At 33.7% G+C, this 22,798-nt stretch overlaps 1 protein-coding gene across 4 annotated transcripts in view; it reads left to right on the top strand.

Moving 5' to 3' along the window:
* LOC107454325 (lipase member I) overlaps nucleotides 1–22,414 on the top strand; it is a 28,747-nt gene extending 6,333 nt beyond the window's left edge. For 3 of the 4 annotated variants that reach the window (XM_087153996.1, XM_087153997.1, XM_087153995.1), the window contains exons 2-7: nucleotides 3,072–3,319; nucleotides 5,801–5,974; nucleotides 11,070–11,175; nucleotides 16,507–16,623; nucleotides 17,971–18,087; nucleotides 22,064–22,414. In XM_087153996.1, the coding sequence (XP_087010122.1) occupies nucleotides 3,072–3,319; nucleotides 5,801–5,974; nucleotides 11,070–11,175; nucleotides 16,507–16,623; nucleotides 17,971–18,087; nucleotides 22,064–22,311 (1,010 nt within the window). In that variant the 3' untranslated portion in view covers nucleotides 22,312–22,414. The remainder of the gene's footprint in view (nucleotides 1–3,071; nucleotides 3,320–5,800; nucleotides 5,975–11,069; nucleotides 11,176–16,506; nucleotides 16,624–17,970; nucleotides 18,088–22,063) is intronic. The other variant, XM_087153998.1, reaches the window with a different exon arrangement.
* Nucleotides 22,415–22,798: the final 384 nt, after the last annotated feature.

The following is a 22,798-nucleotide window of genomic DNA, read 5'->3' as shown; positions in this document are numbered from 1 at the left end:
AGCGATTTAACATGCAAAAGAAAAATTGTTTTGAAAAGGATGCCATTTGAAGGGTAAGAAGAAATGAAATTGTAGAAAAGTAAAACGATTTAGAAAGTTTCAATAATAAAACTTTATCTAATAATTGTGTTGACAAGCACAAATATCAGCAGTTTGCACATCACAGAAGTTGCTATAAGCAATTTATGGTTAAAAAAACCAAAAGAGTCATAAAAACAAAGAGATATTCGGTCAATTTTTGTCACCTCAGCTGTAACTTGTCTTCAACCAGTGGTACCCAATTTTTCATAGCTATGAAACCCTAAATGTTCCAGTTTCTTCAGCAAAATCCAGGAATTGAATTTTCTATAAATGCATATATTTTCTAAAATTTACTCTCTTCAGTGGCAGACGAATCATGGGTTAGAGTGCCCTTGTCACAAGGCTAACCGTGGGAGGTTTTCGTGCATTCCTCTTTATGTAACGCAAACGCGGGTTAGTATCCGCATCCGGCAAACGCGGGTATGAATCCGCATCCGGCTTGCACCGACCACAGTGCTGAGGTGTTAAATCCTCAGTGTTAGAGGGATCATAAGTTAGAGTCCCTTTGCCGTCAGGCTAACAGTGGGAGGTTCTCGTGATCTTCCTCTTCATGTAACGCAAATGTTAGCTTCATCAAATAGTCCTCCACAAAGGCAAATTCCTCCCAAAACCTGATCCAGGAGTTCCCTTGTCTTCTGGATTGGATTCAAAAATACAAGTTGACAAGTTTACAAATTGCTACGAAGTTATTACTTACTACGGAGTTATACATTAGTAGTAAATACACTCTATTAAAAAGAACTTTGTTTTTAGGTTCTATTATTTTTTCGTTAGTTTTATGCAGTAAAAAGTTCATATAAATAGAAAGATTAAATTAAATATGAATTATTATTTGGAAATAAATATAATTATTAGTGATTAAAAAAAAATCTTTTGGAACGCCTGTCATCTCTCCGCGTGATCCCACGGTTTCGGCAGAACACATTTTCTGAAACAGTGTCCTAAGCCATCAAATCAACCATCAAGTAACCTTGCTGATATCTTTCTTCGTAACTGTGTTTTTGACTTGAAAGATATACAAAGACGGACTGCACTACAGAAAGTGCCCTATTCAAGGGACATTTATTCTACTTCCCATCTTAAATTATGTCAGATTTTTCCACAATTCAAATATTACTTTACTGGGTCATTTAAAATTCTGATGGCATTACATTAGCGGTTACACATTGAGGCGATAAAAGTCATGGGATAGCAGTATACAAATATACATACGGCAATAGTATCGAGTACGAGTACAAAATGTATATATGTGCAGTGCACAGGCAAAAGTTTTATTTGTATTCAAGTTATTCACCGGAGAATGTTTCTGATGTAATAATGACCGCAAGATGAAAATTAACACACTTTGAACGTAGGATGGAAGTTAAGAAACACGCAGGGGACATTCCATTTTGGAAATTATGAAACAATTCAACATTCCTAGATCTACAAAAAAGTGTACCCAAAAATCAGGAGAGGGTGAAGAATACCTAATTTCAGGCATAAGCTCACCATGCATAACGTAGCGGCCGGCCGTTCACACTTCTGACGTGTATGTAGAATAATCAGTAGTATTGCGTAAAATAACGGCAAACATCAATGCGGGACGTGCTCGAAATTTGTCTTTAATGAGATATGACAGAAGAAGACTGACTCGAGTGTTGAAATAGACGAAAAAGTTTCTGCAACCAAAGCATTTGCATGACGTATTCCAAATTTTTTATAAATATTTATCACAAATTTTGCAACATTTTACTAAGATTTAGAAATTTTTATAAACATATACAAAATTTTGCATCCTTTTAAAGGATGTAATTTTAATTAGCAAAATATAAAATTAGTACGAAACCAGTTGAATAGTTTGAGCAATAAAATTTCAAAAACGTCGTATGTTCAATCTTATATTTCTCAAGATTAATTTGATTTGATTTAACTAATTTAAATATAGTTTTGTATTTTGCTATTTGAAATTACGATCTATAAAATGCGGAAATTTTGTATACTTTATTATTAAAAGTTTTTTCAAAGCATCAATAAATAAAATGATTAAAAATAGTAAGTAAGCTAAATCTAATCATCTAAATTTAAGTTAGCGCATGTTAAGTTTAATCTGTTAGTGAGGCCACAATGCATTCAGAGTTATAACAAAAAACATAAGATCAATTGTTTGTTTTTAAAGGATAAGGAAAAGAAATAAATTAGAAATCTTGCAGAAAAGTCATCACTTTTTCAATAGTTTAATAATTAACATATTTATTTTATCTTCTTTAACAACAATGAACTTCATTTGGTAGTTTAAGGTCGAACAGCAACTAAACTTTGTTTTTTGGAAGTAGTAAATAGTGCATATTATAAAAATTTAGAAATTTGGGAGTACACCAAACAGCAAAAGAGAATATATTATCTGCAACTTTTATACAGTACTTAAAGGAACTTTATTATCGTGCAATTTAAACCATCTAAATTTAGTCCCGCAGTGGACTGATCGTTAAGACACGGTTCCCAGCAGATCACCGAAGTCAAACATCACTGGCTACGGTCAGTGTGCGGGTGGGTGACCACTTGGATCAGTCTGCGTAGGGACCGAGGTTGTGCAGTATTAGTCCTCGTTAAACTGTGCTACCGTAAAGTGCTCGACTTCACGCGCAGGTCGTCGGGCTACCGAAGCGGGGGTGCCATCCCCTCCGCAGAGGATCAAAACTGTGATGGCATGTCTTCGGATCATCCTCCGGGATGTTTTCCAGACCGTCGCCAATAGCCCATTGTGCAGCTCTAGTGCGACGTAAATTAACAACAACAACAACAACCATCTAAATTTAAGATTGCGTGATACTATGGTTCAACTTGTTCAGAAGCAAGGTTCAATTTATCATTTTACTACATACAGTTGAAAAAAATTGCACGGCAACATAGTAAAGGTACCAACCTTGTGATTCAACGTAGAACAGTCTTTCCGTGAATGAATATAATTATCATGATTGTATTTCTGAATTTCATATTATTTTAAACAGGTTTTTGCCAAGTTAGCGATGATAAGTTCAGTTTTTGCGGTGGTTTCTCTCGTTTAATCTCTTCAGTTTTTGGTGGCGTAGATCCGAACTTGAAGTACATGCTTTTCACTCGATCTAATGCGCAGGATGCTTGTGACCTTCAGCCAACAGAAGAAGCTTTCAGGACGTGCAATTTTAATCCAAATCGTAAAACTGCAATTATCGTTCATGGATGGATACCGAGGTTACAGACAAATAGTCCAGTTTTTGTAAGTTCGACATTTATAAAAACATCCTTAACCCACGTTGCTAAGATCCACGTTGTATCTTAGCAACACAGATTTAATTGTCATTAATGAATTCTTTTAAAAAAATTAGTTTGGAAAGGAGATCCTTATGATTTTCTCTTACCATTGATTTTTTTTTATTACTGCTTTTTTTATAGTTTTTGAAGTGAAACTTCTAATGCGACTTCCAACAAGGTTGCGTTAAACGTTTAACGCTCCTGGGGAGGGGGAATAGAAAGAGACAGAGCGAGAGGGAATGCGTGGCACTCGAACGCATGCGCGTAGTATACCTGTTGCAGGCCAGCGCGAGCGTTAGCAACGAGTAGCGTCCAATATTCCAACGCAAGAGGGAGAGAGAAAGAAAGATACACAAAGGTAGAAAGTAAGAGAGAGAAAGAGAGTGAGTCGGTAGATCCCAAGCACATGCGCGTGGTATTCTTGCTATGCAGCTAAGTAAACAGCGTGAACGTCGTGAAATTAGCTGAAATACGTACTTGTTGTTCTATTTTAATTTATAATATTCATTATTTCAGATAATTAAAAGATGCGATCAATTGTGAATTGTAAGCAATGTTAATAAAGTTTGTCTTAAAGAAATAATATGATTTCACTCAAAATCAATTTCTATCCCTTCCTATTTTCATTTCCACATTACAAAGTTTCACTTCTTCCGCGCGGCGGGACACCACGCACTATTTTTTTTTAAAAATCTTCTTTGTATAATTTAATCATACATACAATCAGGGTAAGTGCATTTGAGTCAATGACATTTTTATAATTCTATGCTAACGTTTTTTGGTTTGATTAACTACAGTATCAGTCACCGACACAGCGTTGCGAACAGAGCATGATTGAAGGTTCGATTATCGAACAAGTGTTTGGTCCGAGAATGTGTAAAAAGAAAAAATAATAAATGAAAATGAATTAAAAATAAATAGAAATAAACTCTATAAAGATTAAATTCAACAAATTAATCTTAATAAAACGATTGGAAATACAGAAAAGTACCCGATTATGTTTCAAGGAAATCCAATCGAACTTTCAATGCTTGAATGGCCTTTCTATAACTTAAAGCTACGCAGTATTTCGCCTCGGGTCCCGCAGTGGACTGATCGTTAAGACACGGTTCCCAGCAGATCACCGAAGTCAAGCATCACTGGCTGCGGTCAGTGTGCGGGTGGGTGACCTCTTGGATCAGTCTGCGTAGGGACCGAGGGTGTGCGGTATTGGTCCTCGTTAAACTGTGCTACCGTAAAGTGCTCGACTTTACGCGCAGGTCGTCGGGCTACCGAGGCGGGGGTGCCATCCCCTCCGCAGAGGGTCAAAATTGTGATGGCATGTCTTCGGATCATCCTCCGGGATGTTTCTCAGACCGTCGCCAATAGCCCATTGTGCAGCTCTAGTGCGACGTAAATTAACAACAACAACTTCGCCTCGGAAGTCATTTTTCTATTGAATCAGTAATTTTTTTTCGCCTTTTTTTGGAACTTTATAGTTTGTATTAATTTAGTTATAAGAAACCAATTTTCAAAACTTTTAAAATTGAGTTTTACAGTTTTGTAAAATTTTATCATTAAATTAATAGTCATTAATTAAATCAACAGTCGAGTATCCCCTCCCTGCGGTTACCCCCACACACTGTCAATTTCATGTGTATAGAATATTTTTTCAAGTCAATGGGCCAAGTCAAGGGTTATATCAAAAAAAGATTATTTTCAAAGTTTCAAGTATTTATGCAGCTGGTAACATGGTAAACAATAGTTTCGAAAAGATGTTGAATACAGTAGTCATGAAATTAAGAAAAATCGGTTGAATTTTGTGATAAAAATGATAAATGAGGTTTATCTATTGTCAATACATTGGTCATTTTCCTTTACACCTGAAAAAACAGTAAAAAAACATAGTTTTCTGTCTGACATAGTCTGAAAAACATGTTTTATTAAGTTTCTATTTTTTTAAAGTTAAACTATTCTTTTTTTGGTTTATTCTTTTTGCATTACTTAATTAGATGATAAAACATTAGAAACATACAAAAATATTGATTATTACTCAATATTATACAAAAATATAAGCAATACTCCTTAAGTGGGCGGGGCTACCCAAGTCACCCCTAATTATTTTTTTTTTAAAATTTTTATATCTATAGGGGCAGCATATAATAAGCGAAATTATCGTTAAATGAAATCGACTAGATATTTTATTTTAAATAACGTAATGTGCGAAAAATTATTTGCTGTTTTGATAGGAATTCTTCTAACGATTCCTTAACCTCTATGCAAATATTACTTTATTGCATGATCAAACACCTTAACTAAAGTTGCATGACAGTTAATTCAGCATTTTGTTTTAAATGTGAAAAAATAGTTAAAAAGTTCAAATGTGTCTAATTATTTTTTCCACTTAATATATTTAGATTGAAGGAGTTTTTAATTATTTCTTTCGTTTTTTACCTTTTTAATTTAGACTATTAAAGACAAGCTACTACAAGTTGACGACTATAATGTAGTTGTGTTTAATTGGACAATTTATTCCAATACCTATAATTACACAAGCAACGTTGATATCAATTACAATTTTGCAATAGTTAACAGTTTCTACGCTGCTCTTAAATTGTCTTCATGGATGCATTTTCTTCAGGTAAGTAAAATAATAGATTAAAATATTAATGCTTTACAAAGCAATACATTTATAAATTACTTGATTAAAAAACTGCATTGCATTCGAGGCTTGCTAGACTACCTGGCAAATCTTGAGAATGGGCGCCTGTTCTTACGCTCTTGAAATGTATCGACTTTTACTTCCATCTGTAGATTTTTGAAGTCAATGAAATTTTTTTATCAAGTAATATCTTACCGCTTCAGTTTCTCGGGATTATTTATAAACTTCTCAATTCCCTCACTTATTAACTGATGAAATAAATTGATAAAATGATTGATAAAAAATGGAATCAGTAAATAAATTTATAAACAAAATGAAATGTATATAAAGACAGTCAGATATCATAAATTCCACTACTGAACTTCTTTTTTGAAAAAAGTTTGAATTTTGGTGCCTGTTTTAAACCTCAATATAGTGACAATTCGCTTTACACTTAATATAATATTGTGTTAAAATAAACTGCAAAATATTTAAAATATGATTAAACCATGCTAGCAACCCAAAATTTGATTACCTAATACTATTGCTTAATTAAAATAGAAATATTGTCTAATCTAACTCCTTACGTAAGGTGAAGCAAATTTGTACGATATTATGATTAAGGATCAATATTATAGTTTGGTAAAACTTGAGTGTGGCCAAGTAGAGGATGCTGATAGATTTACATAACCCGGCAGAATAGTTTAAAGAAAGAAGGAAAGGGTGTTGAGATAATAGCAAGAATTCAAATACAAAAATAAACATAATTAATTTAATGGTAAGGAGCTTATTTTTATATTAAACAGAAATATTGAAAATAACAAAATATGAAATAAAAAAATTATACAGTTGAAAAAATTGATATTTTAGAACAATTCAGAAAATGTTTCGAATAAAAATCATGTGAAGCTCTGACCTTTACAATAAGAAAAAGAATGACTTACGAATAATATCAGGGGAATATTGGAGAAGATCAGTCACATGATAAGTCAGAGACTAACAATGTTCCAACTACAATTCTAGCCGTAACTTTAACAATGGGCACCGGAAGGTAAAACGAAGCAAAGATGCTTAGTAACATACAAGAAAACGGTAGATTACGATTAGGATAGGATTTATTGTTCAATTCAATACCGTAATATTAAGAAATGACAATTTAGGTGATAAAGATACTTGGTAACATACAAGAAAACGGTAGATAACGATAGAGGATAGGATATATTGTTCAATTCAACACCGTAATATTAAGAAATAACAATTTAGGTGATAAAGATACTTGGTAATATACAAGAAAACGGTAGATAACGATATAGGATAGGATATATTGTTCAATTCAACACCGTAATATTAAGAAATAACAATTTAGGTGATAAAGATACTTGGTAACATACAAGAAAACGGTAGATAACGATATTGGATAGGATATATTGTTCAATTCAACACCGTAATATTAAGAAATAACAATTTAGGTGATAAAGATACTTGGTAACATACAAGAAAACGGTCGATAACGATATTGGATAGGATATATTGTTCAATTCGATATTGTTCAATTCAACACAGCAATATTAAGAAACAACAATTTAGGTGATAAAGATACTTGGATACAAGAAAACGGTAGATAACGACATAGGATAGGATATATTGTTTAATTCAATATTGTTCAATTCAACACCGTAAAATTAAGAAATAACAATTTAGGTGATAAAGATACTTGGAAACATACCAGAAAACGGTAGATAACGATATAGGATAGAATATATTGTTCAATTCAATATTGTTCAATTCAACACCGTAATATTAAGAAATAACAATTTAGGTGGTAAATGGCGAGATCTGGAACACCTGACTTGTAACAGTGATGAATAAAGCAGATAACTTTATGAGCCACGAGATGCGAAGAGGAAACATAAGTAAAGTTAGTATGGTTCAGAGTTTAACATGTAGCGTGTTTATCACTACAATTATTTAATTCTGATTCACTAGTATATAACACATGTTAACTGGATTCTACGTTGGCCCCGCATTGGTGACCCGCGGGCGTGATCTGAACACGCCTACCTCACCAGACATGTCTACTTTGATTTGAACACGCCTACTTCGATAGATGGTCCACATCGAACAGTTAACTTGCTGTTTTTGACTGCAACACTGTTCTCATCACGCTGTTGCTACTCAGTCTCGATCACACACAACGTTGGCTTGTATACTCTCAGGGCTAAGGAAAAGAGAAGGACTGGTTCATTCCTCTCTAAGAGCTAAAGTTACGATTTCCATTTCCCTCCTCATGACGTCACGCCGCACACTGATCTCGGAGATCACAAGCAAAAGATATGGAAATTATGCATCATTCTCTCTGTATAAATCAGTTGGACTTTTTCTTGATATTAGCTTTCAAATTTTAAGCAATTAACTCATTATTTCCTTCCAAATAACTTTCTTGAACATAATGTAAATAAAAAATACCATTTTAAATTAATAAAAATATTTTACTAGTTGTCGAAATGACACTATAAATACTTTATTTTAAAATTTTCAGTATTAGCTTTTATTATTAAAAACAAAAGCATGTTATTAAAGCATACGACATTTTTTTTATCTACATATTGTTCGATAACAATAATTTGTAAAGTTGAGTTAAATTTAGAATCCTGATTTCAAAATATACTGTTAAAGGCAAATTTGATTATTCTTAATCATTAGGTAACAACAACGCTAATTTCTGAAACAAAATAATAATTTAGGTTCATAATAATATTAGAAATTTTACAATTGCTTATAGATATTTAAATTTAAGAGAATTGAAAAAAAACATAAATATTTAGAATAACTACATCAAAAAATATGTTATGAAATTAGGATAATTTTAACTGTTAATTATTTATAGCTTTTTATTATTTGATCTTGTTCTAATTTCAACTATTCCCTTCTTTGATCGTAATTTTTTTTTCAGAATTTTTTTTCTGGATACGTTCCACCGCTTCATACGATGAATTAATATTTTTTTAAACTTTATTTCGTCATTATTTTTATTTTTCAAATCCTTTTCTAAAGTTTCAATTCTTTCCTTCTTTCTTTCAGTACTTTAACTTCTATTTCTAATTTGTAGCATTTATCACAATTTAATGTACTTAAAAAATTTTCATTCATAGTATTTAAATTGCTTTACTTTGGGCTTAGAGTTTTTAATTTGTCCAATGCACGAACCAACCAACACCTCCAAGAAGTAGGAAGGCCTCAGCACGGATCAATTTAGTAGTCCGATGTGACGAAGTTAACTGCGCAGTAGATGAAAAATAAGAAAGATGTCATTACGTTCGGGGTACTCAGCTGTGCAGTGGTTGAAAATACGAAATATGTCATTACGTTTGGACTACTAAAGGATATTTATGGTAACCCATGCTGAGGCCTGCTCTTTTCTAGAAGGTGTCGAACAAACACTTTGCGTTTATTCAATCTTTCTTGTCGAGAAGAACATGTTTGTAAAGAAGAAAATGGAAAATTTACTCTCGGTATTGTAGTAGATTTTAAAATCATTCTAATCGGCTATCCAAGCAGACGATTTCTCATATCTTCTTCATAATCTTCTTTCAAGAAATACTTACTGCATATTCGTGCATATTTATATTAACTGGGTCATTTCTTTTGCAATATTGAAGCCATTCTTTAGGTAGTTGTTCATTTACTTTAGAGGACACGTTGAAATTTTATTTTTCCCTTTGTGTTTCGATCAGAATTTTTGCAAATTGCAATCGCGCAAACTGGCATTTTGTTAATAATTTTAAATTTTTGTAATTCACTGCAAAAAAACAGAGGAAAACCATTATCGAAAACAAGGAATGTCTTGGAATTAGTTAGACCAAACGCTTCGTTCTTGAATTAAAAGTTCAAGCTTTGCACCGCCGTGATGTCACAGAGGAGAATTGGAGGTTTGGCGCAGCGAGAGTTTCTTCAAAGGAGTGAACCAGCCCTACTATTCTCTCTTTAGCCTTGGTATACTCTCGACTGCTAATGACAACACAGGAGAGACGAGGACCATGAGCAGCTTTCAAGATCACCACTCAAAAGTCCGATGATCTTACTATACAGCCTTCCCGGCTTCTCACAAAACAGCGATGGGTATAATGTTATCCTTTCATCGAGCTCTATCACAGATAAAATTCTATTGGGGAAGTCTGTTGGCGTGTCTACCGCTACAGTTATTTGATTCCAATTCGCTAGTATACAAGACATGTTAACTCGAATCTATGTTGGGGTAAATTTTCATAGAGGAAGGTTGACAACACAGGAGAGACCACGATCATGAGCAGCTTTCAAGATCACCACTCAAAAGTCCGATGATCTTACTATACAGCTTTCCCGGCTTCTCACAAAACAGCGATGGGTATAATGTTATCCTTTCATCGAGTTCTATCACAGATAAAATTCTGTTGGAAGTCTGTTGGCGTGTCTACCGCTACAGTTATTTGATTCCAATTCTCTAGTATACAAGACATGTTAACTCGAATCTATGTTGGGGTAAATTTTCATAGACGAAGGTTGACAACACAGGAGAGACCACGATCATGAGCAGCTTTCAAGATCACCACTCAAAAGTCCGATTATCTTACTATACAGCTTTCCCTGCTTCTCACAAAACAGCGATGGGTATAATGTTATCCGTTCATCGAGTTCTATCACAGATAAAATTCTGTTGGGGAAGTCTGTTGGCGTGTCTACCGCTACAATTATTTGATTCCAATTCGCCAGTATACAAGACATGTTAACTCGAATCTATGTTGGGATACATTTTCATAGACGAAGGTTGACATAGACGATAATACTCGCCAAACAAACCCATTTTCTTGGAACCATAATTTGTTTACAGTATAGAAAATGACCATAAAATTACTTTTGTCAGATTCTTTATTAAGTGAAGAAAGTTTTGAAGAAGTGCAGTGTCCTAGATTAAATTTACATTACAAATAATAAGCCAGACTATTATTCAGAAACTATTCAAACCAATTGTTTCCTAAATTAGAAAGATCTATTTTAAAGGTACATCGTTTCTTGACTTAAAAAAGAATTTTAAAAATACTATTTTTTGTTTTTGTAGATACATGGAGCTAATACAAACTATTTCCATTTGATAAATCACAGTTTGGGGTGTGTGTTAACTCATCTTGCTGTACAACCTCTTTGCAATATCAGACACATTACATGTAAGTAGAATTTAGTTTTTGAATGCTTTACCTACAGTTACTGAATGAAACATGCAATACTTAGGGCATTTTCTAAGGAATGCGTTCTTTAAAAAAAATTTCCATGATTTTTTTTGTTTGATAATTGGCAGCATTGTTCTCATGGGTATCATCCAGAAAGTTAAAAAATTATGTTTATACAAAACTTCAACTACAAAGGCATGCTTCTTTAAACTATTTTTCAATCCATAGTATTCAAAATCCCTAAAGTTTTCACCACTTACCAATCACTATTTTTAGGTGCAACTAAGCTAACCAGTTAAAGATCCACTTATGAAAATTTTCAAACTAAACTAGTTATATATATACATTACAACAATTCAATAACTAGAGGATATCAGGATATATTCACAGTAAATATAAATATTTACCTAACTAAGAATGTATCAGAACTATAAATGATATACTAAGAAATAAATACAACAGCATTTAAAGTCCGAAAAAATCAAATTCAATAACTAATTAAAGTCTCTTATAATAATGTTTAAAAAATTTTAGTCCAATATAATACAATACAAAAGATATTACTATGCATTAAGTTTAAATTTTAAGTAGCGCAAGCAAAGCAGTTGACTAAATAAGAGAGGAAATTATACATTACGGAATTCAAGTAGTTATTCCAAATTGTAATACAACGGATAATAGCGTATTAAAAAAAAAACAAATAACTAAATGATAAATGAACACAAGGGTCACCAAGTGAGGGGGAGGAACCCTCTCATATTAAGTTGAGGACAACTATGACAAAATCAGCCAAACATTTATTACCAACTGAGACATAACAATAAGATAAAAGCAGAAAAAGTATAAGTTAAGTATGAGTGTGCACAAAGCAGTGTTCGAAGCTTCTTAAATACTGAAGAAAGGCACAAAGTCGCCGATCTTGTGTACGTCATCCAGCTAATTCCTTCGGCGACTACGCACCTTGCCTGGCGCCACACATTATTAAATATTTTGGATAATGATGTTGATTTTCTACAATATAAATATAGTGCCACTTCCTTACACAATAATATGCTTCAAGGCAAACAGGGTTTGGTTTTCCGCTTTTAAAAGAAAGCAAAAATTTGAACCATACTACGGTTAAAAGGAATAATAATTATTTTCAACAATGGTACAATTTTCCTTAGGTTGCATTTTATTTAAAAACCGTTGTCGAACAACCGACCCAATTTTTACGTTTACGAATAATAATGTTCAACTCTGAAGCCTTGTAATTTTGAACCCAATCCAGAAGACAATTGAACTCCTGGGTCAAGTATTGGGAGAAATTTGTCTTCGATGGATACATTTTGATGGAGCCAACCCGCATTTGCGTTACATGGAGAGGAAGACCACGAGAACCTCCCACGGTTAGCCTGACGGCAAAGGGACTCTAACTTATGATCCGTCTACCACTGAGGATATTTCACTTCAGCACTGTGGTCGGAGCAAGCCGGATGCGGATTCATATCGACCATCGCTGGGATTCGAACCCGGTTCACCTCATTGGAGGCAAACGCTTTATCCCCTGATCCATCGTGGCTCTTCTGAGGTTGTAATAAATATCACTTTAAAGCTAATATGAGGTTTCTTCAATCCCTCCAACCGGAGTTTATCCCATTGTAATTTTATGAAATTTTAGCGCAAAAAATACCTTGTGGGGTCTGATGAAAGGCAAACGGAGGGACGATCTTGTGGAGTTCTTAACTCTCATGGATATAGATGTTCTTCATGATGCCTACTCCCCTCTCACTTTTGATTTAGCAATCAGCCACTTCTGGATTGATTAGATTCTAGCTAATGTTACATTGGATATTAGGGCAGGTTGAGGGCTGTGAAACTTTTAGATATCATTAATTTGCCACCATGCTCACTGATTTAGAAAGAAAAGGAAAAACTCTTTCTATACAAATTAAATACGCAGATTTAAAACAAATTGAACTGAGCGTAAATTGCTTCACAATCTATGGAAGAATTGAATGAAATAAATACAGAACAGAAGCTTAATACTTTTATCACAAAAATCACCAACGAAATCATCATAATACACGCAATTAGTTTAAGAAAAAGATATGCAAAACCCACAAACTTGAAAAGAAAAAGCCTTAAGTGGTGGACTTTAGATTCGTCTATTGAAAGAAAACGGTTTAGAGTTAAAAGAAGATTATTTCAAGCTGAGAAAGATATAAAAGAAAATCGATGATAAAAAAGAAAAAGCAATATTTGAAAAATTAATAACCAAAACTAAGAAAGAAAAACTTAATTACTACTTATCCGATATAGAGACGTAAGATTGCTTTGGACCTGGCTGTTATATAGTCAGGGGAAAAATTAAGAAAACAAGTCATACAGAAGACCACATAATCAGATGAAACTCGCACAAAGTCGCGAAAGGACATAATCAATTCAATTCTTCAATACCAATTTATGCAGAACCTGGAAGACAGATTTCCATTACCGACTTTATAAAAACTTGATCAACCATTTACAAAAGAGGAAGTGCAATAAGGTATCAATGACATAAAAAGCAATAAAGCTTCAGGCTCAGATTAAATTCCTCCGGAAATAACTAAAGCCTCTTTCAATATAGAATCCACATGGTTTACTACTAAAATAATTAGCAAATGCTTTAAACTTAGATACTTCTCAGCAGACTAAAAAATTGCCAAAATTGTACTAATCCCTAAAACTGGCAAAGATCAGTAATAACCAGACAGCTACAGAACTATATTTTTACCTCTGGTGTTGGGCAAGGTCCTTGATAAGCTATTGAAAAAAATATTAATCGTCTACCTGTAAAATACCAAATTACACAATAATGTTCAGCATGATTTCAGAAAACATCAATTCATCCAAACAGCTATGAAAACTCATAAATGAAAGCAGCAAGATCTGAAAGCACGTATACAGTTGTAATATCTTTGGAAATAAGGGGAGCTTTTGATAGCATCGTATGGAAAAATATAATTGATGAATTGAATTGGGTGAGATCTATAAATATTTTGACAAATCTTATACAAAGTTTTCTCTCCAACAGGCACATCATAAATATAATTGGTAATGAACAAACTTTGCTGACGATTTCCTTATTTTCATTTCGAGAGAAAATTTTGACAACTTAGCGATCGATTTACTCAAAGATTATGAGAACTGGGCAAATTACCAAAATATTAAATATAGCATCCAAACTGCCAACACAATAATCTTCCCAAATAAAAGCCACATTGCAAGATAGCCCACAATTAAATTACAACCACAAAGAATACAAATTTTACCATTCATAGATTATTTGGGATTGAAACTCAACAGTTGGCTCTCCTGTTTGCACCATCTAAGCTCATGCTTGTGAAAATTGCAACACCATGAAGGAATCGTCATAATTGAATGAAATTTAATACCCTGTTGAGTGGTAGTGGTACAAATAAATGATTAAACTTTCAAAGCAAGCAAACTATAACAAGAGATCGAAATCAGTATTTTGTGAAGACACCACGCTCTGCAATAAGTGCTGCTACACGACGTGGCATAGAGTCAAGCAAATTTTGAATGTCTGTCTGAGGAAGAGCATTCCATATTGTTTGGATGCGTAGGGAAAGTTCGTCTGTAGAAGCAACAGGACGAGGATCATGAATGAGACGCCGACCAACGAAATCTCACACATGTTCAATCGGAGACATATCCGGGGAATACGCTGGCCAAGAAAGAAGTTGTACCTGCCGCGATGCAAGGAAGGATTGAACAGTCCTAGAAATATGAGGGCGGGTATTTTCCTGTTGAAATACAGCGCCTGGGAAGACTTGAAGGAAAGGAACAGCTTGGGGGCGTAGAACTTCACTGAAGTACCGATTGCTGTTCAGATTACCCACAATTCGTAGCAATTGAGATCGTCCATGATATGCTATGGCACCCCAGACCATAATTCCGGGTGTTCGTCCACTGTGGCGTTCGATAATGCACTCCGGAAGGTGGCGTTAACCGGTATTGCGTCTGACACGAATGCGGCCATCATGGTACCACAAATTAAAGCGGGATTCATCAGAAAACACGACGCGCTGCCAATCAGCACGCCAGTCCCTATGCTGATTGGCCCATTGTAGTCGCAGGCAGTGATGGTTTAGCGTGATCCTGTATAAAGGAGTCTTTGCGCGCAGTCCACGCTGCAGCAGACGTCTACGAATTGATGAAGCGAACAATGAAGCACCTGTAGCTATTGACCACTGTGCTGCCAGTTGTCTAGAGGGAGTCGTACGGTCCGTCAGCGCCATGCGGTTCAGGTGTCTATCATCTCGAGCTGACGTGACATTTCGGGGTCCACTCCCGGATTTCCGAGTCGTCCGACACTCGTCCGTCCACTGCTGCCAAACACGCATCCCTGTGCTGCTGTTACGCTGCACACGAGCGGCTACTACACGATAAGACAATCCAGCTTCACGAAGGCCGATGATTCTCCCCCGTTCAAACTCCGTAAGTTGTTAAAATCTCGCTCTCTTTCGTCGAAGAGGCATAAGTAATGACTGAGTTAACGTTTACCACTAGCAGATTACCAACGATAACCATACACGCCACGCTACAGTCCGTCTATTTATTCGGATCCATCCGCCGTTCAGACGGCGCTGCTCAGCATACGCATGCGCTACGGGTCTGAAATTCTAATCATTTTCATATCATGCTCTACTTTGCATTTCCTGAAAATTTCAGCTCACTCGCGTAAGTCCTTCATGGTGTTGCAATCTTCACAAACAAGAGTTTTGATAAACAGCACACGAAAATCGTTAAGTTTCACTTTTCTTATTAGGAAATTCGCGTAGGTTTACTCAATTCGACAGAACTTGCTTAGGCTTATTAGAATAAACTTTAAATAGTTGATTTTTAATAAGCATTCACTATTCTAGACTTATTTCAAATCGCCAAAAGCAAGATAATCGAGCAATGAATCATCCTGGAATGAATTATGCCCGAAGCTATGAAGTTTCACTGCAAAAAGCCTAAGAAGTGTCAGACTGTTTATAAAGTATTGAAAACATTTTAAATTTTTCTTGCACATTGCTAAACAACGGTTGATATTTGAAAAAACTGGATTATTCAATTTACCTTCTACATTGTTGTATTTTTACTATACTGTGTCAATGAAAAATTAAGCCTTTTGCCTGCTATATTTTATTTATATCCAAACTAGCTGAAACAGCATCACTAAATTTGTCTTTCAATTTTCTCTAGCAAAAATAATTGTTTGTGTGCAATGGGGCATAACTAGCATATTTAAACTCGTTTTTTTCATTTATAATAAGGCATAATGCATTCTTTTGACAGATCTGGATGCTGCAGGGCCAAGGTTTAAATCAATACTACGATTCCTGCGACCATCGAATACCGACGCTTATTTCGTTGAAGCAATTCATACTAATGGAGCTATTTCAGAAAAAGAAGGTACTATTAATATAAACTACTTTATGAAGTTGTTAAGTTACTAAATTATCAACTTAACATCCCCCCTCAATTACTTTTCACATGCAAAGATGTTATTTTTTTTTTAATTTTCGAAATATTTATATGGCATCGAAAGGTAAATCTAAATTTTAAATTTTTTTTAAAGTTAAATAAAAGTAATTTTTTTCTTTCATTTAAAAAAATCATTTAAACTTTTTTCCGATTGTTTCACTTCGATTATAAGATACCATCAATATTTAATTGGTTAACACAAATTTTAAGGGAATAGTTGCTTAAAATTTATTTATTATTTTATGAAAATAATGCATTTAAAAATGCATCTTTGATTATAAAATGCGCTTTTTTTTCTTTCAAAACACTATAATTACACATAATTAAACAATTTGTGTTCATTCAAATATTTTTTTGTCTGTTTCAATTCCAATACTTACAAGCACAATACAACAATTCAGATACTTACAAGCGTTGCTTGTCACCATCGGCAGCTATCATTTACTGTGATTGGCTGTTTTTTTTTATTAAATACTTTTTTTATTAATTATCAAATCAAAACATCAAACTAGTTTTTTTCAGAACAACATTTGCTATCAAGTGACTTTACGCACTCAAAATAAACTTACAAACTCAAAATAAATAAACAAAAAATAATCAAATATTTTTTTTCGGGATTTATTTTCTGATGTTAACAAATGTGAAAGTTACCACTATAATAGAATATTAATGCAAATTTTGTGGGTTTTTTCATAAAGAGTAAAAAGTTAGAAAAAAGTGAATGAATTGTTGAAATAAAATATCGCAAGAACTTATTTCGTTTAATTGTTTGAATCAAAAATATTTTATTTTTTATTATTTTATAAACGATGTTGAAAAACCGACGCAATTCTGCGTTTGCAACTATCTATGTTAACTCTGCAGCTTTCGTAATTTTGAACACAAACCAGGAGACCAAGGAACTCCTGGATCATAATGTGGGACAAGCTAGTCTTTGTAGTGGACTTTTCGATGGAACTAACCCTCATTTGCGTTCCGTGGAGCAAAAACCGACGAAAACCTTTTATGGTCAGCGCGACGGTAAGGGGGGGATTCTCACCCATGATTTACTTAGGACTGATGATGTTTTATGACAGCACTGTGGTTGGTGCGAGCTAAGAGCAGAATTCGTATACACCAGCCAAAACAGGTATTCGAACTTGGATGACCTCCTTGAGAGGGGAGTGCTCTATCACCAGAGTCACTGTGACTCAGAGTAAAACATAAGAGCATTTTTGAATTCATTATTTTTGTTTAATATTCTTTTATGTCCAAGAATTTTCATTCATTTTTCAGGAGAAGGATTAATACCGCCTATTGCAGATATCGATTATTATCCAAATGGAGGTCAATTGCAGCCAAAATGTGTAAAGGGAGCAAGATTTCGAACTGAGACTGGAGAAATTGATACGGGTAAAACATTTAAGCAAAAAATATGCCTATGTAATTCAACCGGTTTCATATTGACAAATATGTGACTTACAGTGTGCCAAAAAGAAGAGAAAAAAACCCACTCTGAATAACTTTTGTTCTAATGATTTTATTTTCACGTTCTCGTACTCATTCTTAATGGTTTGAAAGGGTGAGCTCAAATCTGCTAATTAATAAGTGCAGACTATATTTTAAGTTGCGAATTCAGACACAAAAAAACGTTCTTTCTCTGAATAAACATGCCTTTTTTTCAACGGATTCGGATTTCTGACCTCCAAAATATCGGGGGTGGCCGCAATCTGAGATATATGGTCCCAACAGTTTGGTCAAGAGAAGGTTCCAACGTTTGGACTTCTTAATGTTAATTTTACTTTTTACGTACTTCGCTATATCTCGAGAACATTTAAAATTGTTTGCACCCAATAATAAAATTTGTTTATCCGAAGATAATTCTATGAAAAAAAAAAAACTTCAAGTAAATATTTATTATTTTTCATTATTTTATTTAAAAATGGTCAAAAAAAATTTTGTATTGTAAGGTGTACAATTTTTTTTGCTCCATTTTAAAAAATGTAATTTTATATAGCAAAATACAAAATCAGGCGAATTGTTCGTGATAAATGGAATTTTAAGTATCCAACTTTTCTGGAATTCAATTTGATGCAGCTATCTTCAACATTTTAAGGCTCAGGAAACCGTATCCAACGAAAAAAAGGTATGTTTATTCAGAGAAAGTTCGTTTTTGTGTGATTTCGACACTTAGATATCGTCTGCACCAATTAATTAGCATATTTGAGGTCACCCCCTCGAGCCATTAAGATTGAGTCCTAAAAAGTGAAAATCCGATCATTAGATCAAAAATTATTCAGGGTGATTCGTTTATTTTTCGTACTGTACAAAGATGGGTTAAACGATGATGCGTACACTCACTAAGTTTTGGGACATACTACAAATTCCTAATATGTGTCTCTTTTGAAACTAGGCACGCATCCCAATGGTAATTCATCTCATCCGATGCTTATTCAATAGCAAGTATCAATGTTAATTACAGCAGCAATGTTGTTGCCCTTGGGGTACATAAACGTTGTCCTTATGCACCCCAATGCCAACAACATTGCTGTCGCCAGACATTGATAGAAACATGCTATTTTTTGTATGGGCGGAACAGGGGGGGGAACCATTGGGAAGAACTAGAATTTTTACAAGAAAGTTGGCAGTGTATTTATCTTTCCATGTTGAACCAATCTTTGTTCGTCGTATACATGCAAATAAACAATCCTTTAAAATCGGAAAAATAATATAGATTTACCTTGTATTTTTTATTATCAATATAGCCTTTCTTAGAAAATTAATAAATAATATCACTTTAAAAGTTAAAATAGATAAATAAACCATTTGAGTGTAATTTTCTTTTGTTCTTCCCTCTATGATAGCATGTATGGCGCTCTTCTGTCTATGGTAGTTTTTCTCTTCACAGTATGGTATGGCTTAATCTTCTCTCTAGTGTTTTGAATCAATCTAGCTTACAATACCTTTTTTAAAAGTTTATTAACTACGAGGGTTGTAAATTAAATAGTGGCAACTTAATCTTGAAACTCACAGAAGAGCGGGCATGCGCAAATAGGATATGGGAGCGGCGAGGTGGCGCTGTTGTCGATGTGTAGAGTGCAAAAAACAGTCGATCTGCTTAGAAGGGTAGCTGTTGTGTGGCGTTAAAGTGAGGAATTTCGTTTCCATCGCTCTAAAGCATGTTTTCAAAAGGCTTAATGACGAAAAAAGACGAGATGCTTGAACCCATCTTGCTACTGTCCTATACAGTAAAGCGTTTGCTCCACAAGCTTCCACTAATCCTCGATAGCATTCTGTTGCATTTTTACCACGGGAAACCTCGATTTTAAGCCACGACCGATGATCACATTTTGAAAACATGCTTTACAGCGATTGAAACGAAACTCCTCACTTTAACGCCACACAACAACTACCCTTCTAAGCAGATCGACTGTTTTTTGCACTCTACACATCGACAACAGCGCCACCTCACCGCTCCCATATCCTATTTGCGCATGCCCGCTCTTCTGTGAGTTTCAAGCAAATCAAATATTAGAGAATTGGAGAATTACTACTTATGTTTGAGGCTTTGCATCTCGATATCTATCAATTTGTGGACTTAGTCTAAAAGAGAACTTTGGATCAGAATGTTTTGAACACATTAAATTTTCAGCTAATTTGAAAGATAATAAATTTTTATAAGTTTTGTGTGGGACCCTTTGATTTAGCAGTTCCAGTTTCTTTTGTGCCCCTTTCTACTGATAACGGTAATTTATAAATATTAATTTGACATGTTAGTCTACATCAATTTTAAGCAGGTTTGGAAATGGTATTTCTTAGGTGATTTTTTAATGAGATTTTCATCAGTATACGTTGTTTATTTTCGTTTTATAATTTGTTTTGCTTTATGTGAATGTATTGTGAATGTGATTGTATTGCTTTATGAATGGGATTTTCTTTCTTCGATACTTTAAGTATTTTTTTTTCCTTTCCAAATGGGTCTTCGTGACACGAATAACAATTTTGTTTTATTAAACAATTACTCTAAGAAAAGATCAAACAGCGATGTAGGTTGTCCTCTGAAGAAGTCCTGTGTTGTGATCATGTTCCGTTTTCTCTATTTTAATTTACAAAGTATTTTGTCTCAAATTATCTCAGTAATACCTTAACTTACTTGCCCTGTCTATATTAAATGTTTTTCGTTATTAAACACAACTTTACACCAAAAATTTGCTTTAAGAATATTACATAAAGCATTCTTGAGTTGTTGTTGAATGTGCCATTTAAGCAGCTTTAGTTTTAATTTAGAAACTTTAAAATGCTTCGTATTGTTTAGAAAGTTGCACTGAGGTTGTAATTAATAGAGTTATATATTCATTAATTGGAATTTCGTTCTTATGATACGATATTGAAAGCAAAAAGATACCTTTGCCTGGAGTTTGCTTCTTTTTTCATTCTGTAACCAATTACATTCAACAAAAATAATGCTCAGTGGTGTTAAGTCTTTTGAACTTGAAGAGCAATTTATTTTTTCTTAAATCTCACTGTGAAAAAGAAATGTTTTTTTTTTACATCCTTCAGTTATTTGAAGATATGCTTTATCATAAAAAGAAATTACTCAAAAACAATAATGCGTGGAGTCCCTCCGCGCGGAAGAAGTGAAACTTCGTAATGTGGAAATGAAAATAGGAAGGGGTAGAAATTGATTTTTAGTGAAATCATATTGTTTCTTTAAGACAAACTCATTACTTACAGTTCATAATTGATCGAATCCTTTAATTATCATTTTCGAGTGGAGAAATATCCAAATCTATAACATTTACAATGGGATTATGATAACTTGATAACTAAAGTAAGATACGAAATGTTTGAGTTCTATTTTTTCAATATTTCTTGCAAAAACTGCATCAATGGTAGTTTGTTGTTGGATCATTCCTACCATTTATCATTTCCAATCCAAATTTGTCTTTAAGGAAGGTTAATAATGTTTCAGCTTCAAGTAAGGAGAAATTCACATTAAAATCTCCTGCAAGGATCACAGGCCGCTCGTTGCCATGGTAGCGTTAAACGTTTAACGCAACCTTGTTGGAAGTCGCATTAGAAGTTTCACTTCAATAAAAGTTACAATAAATAAATTAAGATTTTTAGTTCGTGAATTCTAAGTATTTAACACATGTAGCAATTTTTTTTATTCATATTTTTTTCTACTTTTTCCAATTTCAAAAAGATGGTCTCATACTTTAACATTATTACTATTATTAGTTTTCTTGTTTTATAATTTTTTTATGAAGTTCGAAGTGTGAAACATTATATTTGATTGCTTAATTATATTTGTAAATAAATAAATAATGGTCTTAAACTTATTTTCACCTCTAATAAGAGAAATGCTTAAATTTTTCGTTTTTTTCAGTGACATCTCAGAGTAAAAAGAATAGTTGTAACCACAATCTGTCATTCTTCTACTATATTGCCAGTTTCAACAAAACCTGCCAATTCTTAGGACGCATCTGCGATAGTTATGAAGACTTTAACGCAGGAAAATGCTCCAGCGCACCTGTGTGCAAAATGGGTTTCTATTCCAAGGAGTTACCAAATCTCCCTGCCCATTCTAAATGCTACCTGAAAACTTCAGCCGAGTCACCTTACTGCCTTGATTAATGCAGCAGCTACAGAGTGTCCTAAATTAGATTGATGTTCTTAAAAAATTATAATTAAAATAATGGTTAAAACTGGTAAATAAATCAATAAATGTTGTTTAAAAGTCATATTTTAGATAAATATATACTTAATAAATGCAATTCTCAGTGAAAATTCCTATATTTTGGACATAGTTAAAACTGTACAATTTAAGTAACCTGAATATTCACTTATCTTTAAAAAAATGGACTAAAACAAGCATTCAAAAACAAATTCTATCATCTTATAGTCTACATATATAATTAAATAAATCTAATAAGTTATAAATAAATGAGTATTTACCTTACATAAGAGAGTTCCACTTCCAGGCTGCTAATTGTATCTTCTGCAATTTATAATCCATTTCTTCTTTCTTTTCAAATTTAAAGGAAATCTGAACATTCCAGAGCCATTTTTTAACTGTTTGAAAAATTTACAGCCGCACAACCACCCAAATAAATAAGTTTAG

This window comes from Parasteatoda tepidariorum, chromosome 10 (assembly GCF_982258835.1).
Source record: "Parasteatoda tepidariorum strain Cologne lab strain chromosome 10, Ptep-v5.0, whole genome shotgun sequence".
Classification (NCBI taxonomy): Eukaryota; Metazoa; Arthropoda; class Arachnida; order Araneae; family Theridiidae; genus Parasteatoda; species Parasteatoda tepidariorum.
The sequence above is the reverse complement of the archived record's forward strand: the minus strand, read 5'-3'. Positions and strand labels throughout refer to the sequence as shown.